This window comes from Verticillium dahliae, genomic scaffold (assembly GCF_000150675.1).
Source record: "Verticillium dahliae VdLs.17 supercont1.18 genomic scaffold, whole genome shotgun sequence".
Taxonomy (NCBI): domain Eukaryota; kingdom Fungi; phylum Ascomycota; class Sordariomycetes; order Glomerellales; family Plectosphaerellaceae; genus Verticillium; species Verticillium dahliae.
In genome coordinates, this window is record NW_009276923.1 from 233329 (window position 1) to 244168 (window position 10840).

The window sequence follows — 10840 nt, forward strand, 5'->3', positions numbered from 1 at the left end:
TCTATTGTACAAGGCTGTGTAATCTGTGTCTGCATCTGCGTCTGCGTCTGCGTCTAATCACGCGACCGCTCTTCTAACCTGCCCGGCTCTGCACCCAACGTTTAATGTCCAACTTTTGTAGGCTGTCGCCGCGGTCGCTCTGCCGGGAGTTCTAATGCCCCCAGCTAGTCCTTGTAGCCAAAAAAAAAAAGAAAAAAAAAAGACAAGAAAATTCATCTATGCATCCAATGCAGCAAAACGCCCACCATGCAAGATAGTACAAAACACAAAACGTCGCCTCTTCGTCTCATCACTACGCCAGCGAGACGTACCCCTCGCGCCCGAACAAGGCGAGCACCCTGCTCACGCAGCCGCCCCGGTCGTCGCCCGCGGCGTCCTCATCCTAACACGCATCGCCGCCGCCGCCGCCGTCGTCGTCCTTGTCGAGCTCGTAGAAGAGGAGGTACACCTCCCTCTGCATGCCGAGGACCTCGCCCGTCTTGGCCTCGCGGATCTTCTCGTCGCTGATGCGCCACCAGCGGTCTGGCGTCTTGCGCTTCCGGTGCGGCCTCGGCGCCGGCGGCACGGCCATGGGCGTCGCGCCATCGACGGGCGTCGCTGTGTCGGAGACGGAGACGGTCCCGCTACCGCTGCCGCCGCCGCGGTCGCGTGACAGCGAGATGCGCGAGAGGGCCGAGCGCGTGGACGCCGCGACGGAGCGGAGGCTCGCCGTGTCGTCCCGCTCTCGCTCCCGGTGCGGCGAGCCGTTGGCGTCGTCGCCGCCGCGGGGCGCGGAGGTTGGGCTCAGGCGCTGGCGCAGGGAGCGGGGCCGCGAGGGCGAGGCGTCGGACGCCAGCGAGTGGGTGGACGAGTTGGCCGTCAGCGGCAGGTCCGGGGTCGAGACGGCGGGGCTGTCGCCGCGGGAGAGGGCGTGGAGTCGGGGCGTCGAGCTCGGCGACGCCGACTTGCTGTAGATGCCGGCGGGCTGGAACGTGTTGAGGTTGGGGTAGGGCGCGTGGACAATGGTCTGGCGGCGGAACGACTCGTAGTGGCCGCTGTGGTGGCTGCCCTTGTGCGTGACGAGGGCGATGAGCTTGTAGCGGCGGCGGTCGGTCAGGCCGCCGAGGGGCAGGGACTCGGGGAAGGAGACCTTGGCCGAGTTCTTGGTCGAGGCCTGCGTCTCGTAGATGGAGCGCGAGAGGTGGATCGTGAGGACCTTGGGGAACTTTGTGATGCGAGCGGAGCGCGCGATGCGCCGCTTGGGCGCGTAGCGCGAGTCCGGCAGCGTCACGTCGTCGGGGACGTCGTCGGGGTCGAACGCAATGGCGTGCTGCAGCTTTTTGAGCTCTTCCGTCTTGGCGTGCCGGAAGCTGTCGGACGAGGACTTTTCAATCTCCTTTTTGAGCATTTCCTCGGCGTGCACGAGGCGGCACTTTTCGCACTTGAAGTCGTCAATGTACTCCGTTTTGAAGATCTCGTCAAAGCACGAGCTCAGCGTCGTCGACCTGACCTGCGGAACGCGGAGGGTCAGGGTCACAAACGTCTCGGTTTTCGGCGCCGACTTGTGGCCGCACGTCTGGCACTCGAGCTGCGATTCGTGCTGGCCCTCCATGGGGAAGCCCTCGTCCTCGTCCTGCAGCGCATTCGGCACGACACCGTTGGTCTGTATCGTGGGTGGTGTGGGGTTGGCTGAAGAGTCGGTCCCTGTGGCACTACCGGAGCTGTTCGGGTCAGCCGCCGTCGCTACCGTCGCCGCCGCAGCCAAGCCTTCGAGCCTCTCCTGAATAGCGACGCCGTCGACGGGCTGCGAAGCAATGGTGCCCTGGGCGACGGCGTTCCTCGCGTGGGCCCTGGCGCGCTCGCCGGCGTGGTACTCGTCCTTGAGACGCTCGGCGACGATCTGCAGAAACTCCTGCGCATCCTGCTGCTGGCGGCTGATGCGCTGCTTAAAGGCCTGCTCGAGGACCTTGACAAAGTCGGCGGCCGAGGTGCTCTTCTTGTAGATGGGTCTCTCGTTGAGGGCGTCAAGCATATCTTTGAGGCCCTGCGAGACGATGCCCTTTTGGAGGTTCTGCAGCTTCCACTGCGGCAGCGCCTGGCCTGCGGGCTGGACGAGATGGGCGTAGACGGCGGGGTCCTCGATGTACCGCCTGTGCGTCTCGCGGATCAGATAGATGCGGAGGTCGCCCAGGCCGGCGAGGGCCTGGAGGGTCGAGTTGATGAAGCAGTCGTTGGCATAGTTGCGCAGGCCGACGACGCCTTTTTTGCGTGACGATGATGTGGCGGCCTCGTCAATGGCGAAACTGGGAGCAAAGACGTAGACGAGAGCGATGGCGGCGAGGGAGGCGCCGGCAGCGTAGGAGATGGTGGTGATCTGTTTGTCGGGCATTTTGGAAGTAGGTGGAGGCGGGCGCCTCAGAGGTGGAGGGGAACAGGCTGTCGTCGGCGAGGAGAGGGCCACAGCCAGAGCGAGTTGACAATGGAAGTCGGGTTGCAGAAAGGGGGGGGGGGGGAGCGGGGAGCTCGGCAGGGCCGGCAGAATGCTCAATGCCGATCGGAAGTATCGATCAAGGTAGACCAGAGAGAGGTCAGCGGACTGACGTAGAAGGAAATGTCAGAGTCGTAAGCGAAGCCATGCAACATTGTACCCAAAAGAACAAAACTGGTCTGGCAATCTGCAGAGCGTCGTTTGTCGTAGGCACCAAGGGCGCCGGCGGACAAGTCGGGGAAGTAGAGGTCCGCGGCGCGGTGGGCGTGGGAGAAAAGAATCTGGAGAAAAAGCCGGGGATCCGACTGAACCACGAGAGGGGCAGGCTGACAGCGGGCGACAAAGAGAGACCCGAAGCAAGACGAGGCGGACGAAAGCTAGTCCCGTCTGTTCCTAGCACGAGGTCGGACCGAGCGTCGATGGTATCCTGGTGCCTGTTTCTCCGCACCGCCTCTTGTGGGCGTGCCTGTGCCTGTGCCTGTGGCGTGCCTGTCTGTGCCTGACGTGGAGCAGCATCGGACAAGGGCAATTGGACAGAGACCTCCGGGCTGGCGTTTGGAAGTGGCCGTTTGGTCGTTGTGGTGGAGGCTTGGAGGGCCAGGATCGAGGCTTGGAGAGCCAGGATGGAAGCCTTGGGCTTGGGAGGGAAGGGATCTGGAAGAATCCGCCGCCCCACGTTTGTGCGTTTGTGCGTTTGTGCGCGTTTGTGTGCGTGCGCAACCTGTCGGGTCTTCGGATCCGGGTGCCGACGGCTGACTCATCTGACCCTCCGGGTAACGGGGGGATTGTTCAAATATCAAAGCGAGGAACGACTGTTTTTTGGTCAGAATATCGTTCATCATTATCGCATCTTTCTCGTCATCTCATTACACGTGCCTTGACATGCTTGGTATGGTCCATGCTTGACATGGTTGACATGCTCGACGTGCTTGACATGCTTGACATTTGACCCGCTAGTTGGGCGCCACGTACTCGTTAATCGTCGGCGCCGTCGCCAGGTCAATCTTGACCTTCCACAGGCTCGTCGCCTGTCCGAAGCTCTCCTTGACCGCCTCGCTGCCGTATACACGCATCTCCTTCTCGTACGCCTCGGTCACGCCCCGCCAGTGCTCGCCGTCGCCGCGCTCCCAGGCTTCAACGAGGAGCCTGCCGAGCAGAGCCGCGTCGCGCACCGCCGTGTTCGCGCCGTTGCCGCCAGCAGGCGTCATGGCATGGATGGCGTCGCCAATGACGGTCACGCGCGGCTCGTTCGCCCACGTGGGCACGCCGTTGGGGTCCGAGCACGAAATCTTCCAAAACGCCGCTTCCTGCTCGTTCATGTTGTCGAACAGGGGCTTGACGCGCTCGTGCCAGTGGGCCGTCAGCGCCTTGGCAATCCGGGCCGCCGGTGCGCCCGTCATGGTGTAGTCGTCGCTCGGCGCCTTGATGACGCCCGGCGAACCGACCATGGTCCACCCAAAGACCACGTTGGGGTCGTGCATGTCGCCGGCGCGCACGTTGGTGATGACAAAGACCTTGCCGTCGTCGGGCTCCGTCGTGTCGTCGACGAGGCGGAACACGCCCTCGCCGAGCCCCAGGAACGCCGTCGTCGGCGCCTGGCCGTGGATGCCGCGCGCGCCGAGGTCGTACACCTTGACGGCGCCGTCGGTGAGCTGCCGCGCCACGTCGCTGCGCACGCCCTCGCCGCCGACGACCAGGCTGCCCTCCTCGCTCGTGCTGCCGTCGGCGAAGACGAGACGCACGCCGCCGTCCGTCTTCGCGTAGCCCTTGACGTGGTGGCTCCACCGCACCTTATCCTCGAGGCCCTCGAGGAAGAGCCTGCGCATGTCGCCGCGCGAGATGCCGACGACCTTGCCGTCCCGGCTCGCCAGCGGCTCGCGCCCCACGGCCGGCGCGCTGCTGCTGCTGAGGGTCTCGCCCGTCAGCGGGTCGATGGCCGAGACGCCGGCGCCGCCCGTCTTGCCGCAGGCGTCGTAAAACTTTTGAAACGACGCCGGGCCGAGGGCTGCCTCGATGGCGTCGAGACCCCCGGCCGAGAGGCGCAGGCGGTAGCCCTGGGCGCGGAAGACGATGGACGCATCCCGCTCAAAGACGAGAAAGGGAATATGGGAGCGGTGCAGGTAGTGCGCCAGAAGGAGCGCGGCGATGCCGCCGCCGGAGATGAGAATGGGCTTCGGCGCCATGAAGTCGAATGCGGGATCAAGAGGAGGACAAGGCTTGGCAGCGATCCATGCGGAATGCGGAGAGGGAAATCTGAGGTACCTCACTCGGGCGAGGCGAGGCTCTGGGTGAAGGACGGAGAATGAGGATGGGGAAGGAGGCTCTCAATTGCGTCAAGACCCAAGGCAGGCAGGCAGGCAGGCAGGCACGTTGGCGAGGGGTTGCCTCTGACGGCGAACGACGAGACGCCGTGCCATCAGTAATATACGGCCGGCTTCGGCCGGGAACCGGAGTTCCGTTGGGTAAGCAGTCGCGAACCTTAATCATCAAACGGCCACGCGCGCGGTATACTTGCCAGTGAGTTGCATTCGATGCGTCCAGCGCGCGGGAACTCGTTATTACTTACCTACCGTACCTTAGGTGAGGTAGGTAGGTACCTAAGGTAGGTACCTTAGGTACACAGAGCTGAGCTCGTTCCGTCATTGGACATATTGCCTATAGGCTACATGTCGTCATGTGTCATGTGAGGGAGATGGCATCAGCCACAATGGCGGGGTAGCTTCGAGACTGGAGACAGTGTGGCTGAAACCTCATGTCAGCAGTCCCATGCCATCCGGCACATCCCATCCAGGACATGCCATCCATGCCCCTTCCCCTTCACGTGTTTCCTTCCTCTCTCCAGGAGTCCAGGACCAATCTTCGGATCCCTTGGCCCAATCTTCTCGGATCCCTTGGCATCTTCATCCAAACATTTTGAAGCCATCGTCTATCTTCTCGCTTGCCAGTCTGACGACTTTATAAACTATCTTTGCTGATTATCCATCTTGGAGCGAGGTCTGTCAAGCTGCGGGGCTGCATGATTAGTAGCACCTAGGTGTTTCCCCTCCACTGCCGAGCCGAGGTCTGAACCACGCAACCAGGGTCTCACGGCGACGATCCTCTTCAACTCTTGCCTTGCTGCTGTTCATCTGCTCGACACCGATCGTCACTTGTGGGAATTTTGTTGCAGCGTAAGAATCTCAGAGCATTTTTCTCTTGCTCGCAGCTTTCACAAGTCTAGGTCCATTTCGATTGACAACCTTGACGACAACAACCTTGACGACAACAACCTTGACGACAAGAACAGCGCCGTCCATCCCTGCAAACACCTGCAAACACCATGGCCATGGCCGACGCCCTCTTCACGGTGCCCATCCCCGCCCTCGGTGACCACGTCGGCGGCTCCATCGTCTGCACGTCTCCTGCACCCCTCGTATATCTCCTCACCTGGTCCTCGCCTCCGGACAACCGCCTGACGACAGCCTTCTGCCGCGCCCTCCTCACGGCCCTCGACATTGTCGAGTTTTCTCACCCTGCCGGTGTCCTCGTCACGACCTCTGCCATTACCAAGTTCTACTCCAACGGCCTCGATCTCGATCATGCCTTCACCACGCCCGGCTTCTGGACAGACTCGCTCTACAAGGTCTACCACCGCTTGCTCACCTACCCCATGCCCACCGTGTCCCTCATCCCCGGCCACGCCTTTGCCGGCGGTTTCATGACGGCCATGCACCACGACTACCGCGTCATGAACCCCAGCAAGGGCTTCCTCTGCATGAACGAGCTCGACTTTGGCGCCCCTCTGAAGCCCGCCATGTCCTCCATCTTCCGCATCAAGTGCGCCTCGCCGCGCATCTACCAGGAGATTGTTCTCGAGGCCAAGCGATTTCCCGGCCCCGCCGCCCTCGAGGCCGGTCTCGTCGACGCCCTCGGCGGCCTCGACGAGGCCCTCAAGCTCATCGCCGACCGCAAGCTGACCCAGAGGGCCAAGTCTGGCGTCTACAGCGTGCTCAAGGCCGAGATGTGGAAGGAGAGCGCCTATCTGCTGCACCAGGAGAACTTTGAGACCACCGAGGCCGTCTGGAACCGGAGGGAGAAGCTCGAAGCCGAGAGGATCGCGGCGGGGAAGAAGTTTGCTGCCGAGCTCAAGGCCGGCAAGGCCAAGCTGTAACTGTCGGAGATGTACGACAACAAAACATGTACGACAAGAAAATATGTACGACAAGAAAACCCAAATGTAATAATCCAGGACCAATAAGTTGAACAATGCGCCGTACTCAAGCATGTAGAGACCACAAGGCTAATGAATCGCACCATTCTATCGTTCTTGCTTTTTTTTTTGTCGATGCTGTCAGCCTAGCTAATGTCGACGACCATGCGCCCGCCTGAGATCTCGCCTTTTCGCATCCGATCGAGGCCTCTATTCACGCCGTCAAAGCCCTGCTCCGCTGCGAGCACCTCGGGCGGCTTCACTAACCCGCTCTCCAGCAGCCTCTCGAGCCACAGCACGAGCGCCTCGCCGACAGCCGGCACCTCGTGGAAGATCTTGATGGGAACGGTATGGTACGCGACACCCTCGGGCGCCTGGCCCTTGGGCAAGCCCGTCAAGCCGACGAGATGGGCCGACTGGCTCCTCTGCCTCCGCGGCGTGTCGGGAGGGCTCGGCGGCGGTGTTGTTGTCGTCGTCGTCGTCGTCTTTTCCTCCCCGACCTTGATACCCTCCAGCTCATCGTCCGGCGTCAGCGCGTCCAGCAGCGACTTGGCCGAGTCGCGGCCCGTCGTGTCGAGCGCGAACCGGAGCTTCTTGCCGACGTTGGCGCGGATGATCTCGACGGCCCGCGCCGGCGAGTGGCTGTCGACGAGGAGGTCTGGGCGCAGGACCTCGTGGTCCGCCAGGCGCAGGCCGTGCTTGGCCTTGTCGACAATGGTCACGACGCGAAGGCCCGCCAGACGGGCTAGCTGGACGGCGAGATTGGCTGACGTCGACGAGCCTGGAGCCAGTGTCAGCGTGTTCTTTCAACGAGTCGTCTTCCTACCAAACTCACCTCCCCAGATCGCCAGCCAGTCGCCCGGCACGGCCCGCTCCCGGTCCTGGATGCCCGAAAGACATTCCTGCCTGACGTCTTGCGGCAGCAGACTCGGCTCGACCGACCGAACAACCTGCAGCAGATCGGGCCCGTCGAGGATGCTGGAAAAGTCGACACCCATGCACACGCCGAGCGACAGGACGGCCGCCACGTAGGCCACGCCGATCGTGGCGCCCGGCTGTCTCGGGACGTTCGGCGGGATGCGAACCGTGTTGAAGTCGGACGACACGACGTATTCCTGAAAGCCGGCCTTGCGCAGGTCTCGGTAGTCAGTGGAGATGACGAGCACCTGGTCGCCTTCACGTAACCTCGAGTCAGGCTTGGAAGGCTTGACAACGCGGCCGACGAGCTCCCTGCCGGCAATGTACGGCAGCACTGGAATTCCAAAGTTGAAGTCGCTGGGGTTCATAGGTCAGCGACGGCACTGCAGTCAGGGTCTCTCTTTCTGAAAAGGGGCTTACGGTGCCTTCCAGTCGATGGGGTTCAAGCCAAACGTCTCGGCCCTCACGAGAACTTCATTCTCGCTCTTGACCTCTGGTATCGCATAGCCGGCCGTGACTTCATACGGCTTCTTCGGCCCATGCAGCAGCAAAACCGTCTGGCTGCTGGGAAGATCAATATTCGACATGATGGCGATGGGAGATGTCGAATGATATGGTACGGAATGCAAATACGACCGTGAGATTACACCCTTTCCCGCCAGTTATACATTCAAAAGTCGCATTTGGGGAGAAAAGGGGGGGTTCGCCCGCGACCCTATCACCGACGTCTACCCAGCCTCTTCTTTGGGGGGCAAGGGGCCGCAGTCGGAGACATGTCGATCGGAGGGGCAATAGGGCGACACGCAGGTGAGGCATTGCGTGCTCCCCGAGTCCCGCACCAGACGGATTGCGTGATAGATTACCACCATGGCGCTGCTGTCCTTCGGCATTTCACCCGCCCTCGCAATGATTCGAGTCCAAACTTCGATTTTACCAATCCTGAATCAGGCAATGAGCGTGGGATGGCTTACCAACACACGGCAACACGGGCAGTATGGAGGTGAGGGGTCAAGGGTTCCCCGGTTGTCGCCATGCCGCCATGTACGATGACCACTTCCACCCCACGTGTCTACCAACCAACGACAGGGCTCTACATGAACAAGTCGCCTGCTTGCTATCGCGCGGGGGCCGCTTAGGTGAACTAGGTAGAACGGGGATTGTTTTTATTCCGGCGCTCTAGTTCGTCATCACCTGTAGGCCTCCCTCAAGCGTTTAGCCGCTGGCCTCGATTCCGAATTCGTCGCTACGCCTCCGACATCCAGGACAGCCTGGCTGTCGGCACGCGCGCGACGCGACCCCTAGGCGGGCGGCCCGTCCTCCTGGAACACGTCGTACTTGTACCGCGACCCAGGGTGGTCGTCCCTAAGCCCCTTCTGGCCCCTACCGTACACTCGCTCGCGCGCCGTCAGCTGCTCGTCCGCCGCCGGCGCCTCGGGGTAGAGCCCCCTGCGGCGGAGCTCCGGCACCAGCAGGTCGACAAGGTCCTCAAACGTCCCCGGCGTTGTGACGTAGCCAATGTTGAACCCGTCGAGGTCGCCCTCCCGAATCCAGTGCTCCATGTCATCGGCCACTTTTTTCGGGCTTCCGACCGAGACGGGGCCGAGACCGCCGATGGCGGCCCTCTCTGCGATGATGCGAGGCGTCCACTTGGGCACATGCTCGCTTGTCGTCGTGAAGGCGTCCAGGATACTGCGCACCTTGTGGGCCTCGAGCGAGTCGGCCGCCGTCACCTCTTGGTCGAGTGGAATCTTGGACAGGTCGATGCCCGTCCAGCCGCTGACGAGCACGAGACCGCCAATGGTGGACGCGTACTTTTTCAGCTCGGCCAGCTTTTCTTGCGCCTCCTCGTCGGTGCGCCCGACGATTGGCGTGAACGTCGCAAAGAACTTGACAGACTGCGGGTCGCGGCCGAGCTTGGCTGCCTGTCGTCGAATCTCCTGCACCTTGGGCTTCAGAAGCGCCGGCGAGTGCGAGGACACAAAGATGCCCTCGGCGTGCGACGCCGCAAAAATGGACCCTGCCGAAGATGTGCCCGCTTGGAAGAGGAAAGGCGTCCTCTGCGGTGAAGGGTCTACGATGTGTCTCGTGTCGAGGTGGAAGAACTTGCCATGATGGTGGATCGTCCGGATCTTGTCGGGATCCGCGTAGCTGTCGTTTTCGGCATCTGGCTTAATCGCATCGTCTGCCCATGAACCCTCCCAGAGCCTGTTTTTTCTTTGTGTTAGTCTGAAATTCAGACGAGTGTCATGCTGGGGGTCATCACTCACTTGTACAACACGCGCAGATATTCATCTGCCTGCTCGTACCGCTCGTCATGTGGAGTTGGGCTGTCGATGCCAATGGCTTTGAAGGCGCTCTTTTTCCAGCTGGTGACTATGTTCCACCCGATTCGGCCGCGTGTGAAGTGATCGAGACTCGAAAACCTCTTTGCAAGGAGAAAAGGGGGCTCAAAGGAAGTTGACGCCGTGATGGCAAAAGAGAGATTCTTCGTGACAGCAGCCATGGCACTAATTGGCTAGATTTTTGTTAGATTGGCTCATCCTGAAAACAGGAACTTGAAAGCGGGTTGAGCTGAGCTGAGCGTACGATGGTCGGGTCTGTCATGGGCCATTGTGCGGCACGGCGAATACAGTTGTCCAGACTGCCCTCATATGTGTCATATCTACGAATCGCCTGTCAGTTGACTCTTCTCGCAGTTCTGGGTCGGGATGGTCTCACCCTCCGTAGGTATCCGCCAGGAAGAGAGCATTGATGCCGCCGCGCTCCAGCAGCTTTGCCAGATCTATCCAGTATTGCAAGTCTCGCTTGCTCGCGGATTTGTCGACAGGATTCTGGAGAAACTTTAGCTCACGTTTCAATCCCGGACCAGAGTGCGAGCAAACCTTCCACTGCCCGGGTGAGAGATGGCCCACGGTCGACATGTCAAACGCGTTGAGCAAAATCTGCTTCTTGGCCTCACTCGGCCCGTCCACAGGGCTCGAGGTGCCATTTCCATGAATCGGTAGAGACGTCATCTCGCGACTGTTGCTTTTGGATTAAGGACGCAAACATGCAGGTTCACGTCGAGACACATGTGCAAGGCAAGCCTTTTCTTCAAGTACCTTACGTTCTGACGCATTACATCCCCCTTTTTTTTTTTTTTTTCGAACGCCAACGACCGCCAGCGGAATTGTCAAAACCGCTTGTGCTAGATGACGCCTTCCGCTCAATAGCCTCACCATTCGAGCGTATCGTCGCGCGAACGCATCGTGACCCAACTGCTGCCC

General features: G+C 61.1%; 5 protein-coding genes across 5 annotated transcripts; 1 reads left to right on the top strand and 4 right to left on the bottom strand.

Moving 5' to 3' along the window:
• Positions 1–382: 382 nt before the first annotated feature.
• VDAG_07857 (uncharacterized protein) lies at positions 383–2368 on the bottom strand (the record flags this gene model as incomplete). Its single annotated transcript, XM_009652623.1, has 1 exon — positions 383–2368. One exon carries the CDS (start codon positions 2366–2368, stop codon positions 383–385), a length of 1986 nt encoding a protein of 661 aa, XP_009650918.1.
• A 1052-nt stretch (positions 2369–3420) lies between these two features.
• On the bottom strand, positions 3421–4650 carry VDAG_07858 (uncharacterized protein; the record flags this gene model as incomplete). The annotated part of the gene is made up of 1 exon (XM_009652624.1): positions 3421–4650. One exon carries the CDS (start codon positions 4648–4650, stop codon positions 3421–3423), a length of 1230 nt encoding a protein of 409 aa, XP_009650919.1.
• A 1142-nt stretch (positions 4651–5792) lies between these two features.
• Positions 5793–6617, top strand: VDAG_07859 (enoyl-CoA hydratase/isomerase family protein; the record flags this gene model as incomplete). Its single annotated transcript, XM_009652625.1, has 1 exon — positions 5793–6617. The coding sequence occupies one exon, from the start codon at positions 5793–5795 to the stop codon at positions 6615–6617; it is 825 nt and encodes a 274-aa protein (XP_009650920.1).
• Positions 6618–6802: 185 nt separating this feature from the next.
• Positions 6803–8161, bottom strand: VDAG_07860 (quinone oxidoreductase; the record flags this gene model as incomplete). Its single annotated transcript, XM_009652626.1, has 3 exons — positions 6803–7437; positions 7492–7931; positions 7995–8161. 3 exons carry the CDS (start codon positions 8159–8161, stop codon positions 6803–6805), a joined length of 1242 nt encoding a protein of 413 aa, XP_009650921.1.
• Positions 8162–8872: 711 nt separating this feature from the next.
• VDAG_07861 (nitrilotriacetate monooxygenase component A) lies at positions 8873–10588 on the bottom strand (the record flags this gene model as incomplete). Its single annotated transcript, XM_009652627.1, has 5 exons — positions 8873–9779; positions 9842–10089; positions 10161–10236; positions 10293–10405; positions 10457–10588. 5 exons carry the CDS (start codon positions 10586–10588, stop codon positions 8873–8875), a joined length of 1476 nt encoding a protein of 491 aa, XP_009650922.1.
• Between the last annotated feature and the right edge of the window lie 252 nt (positions 10589–10840).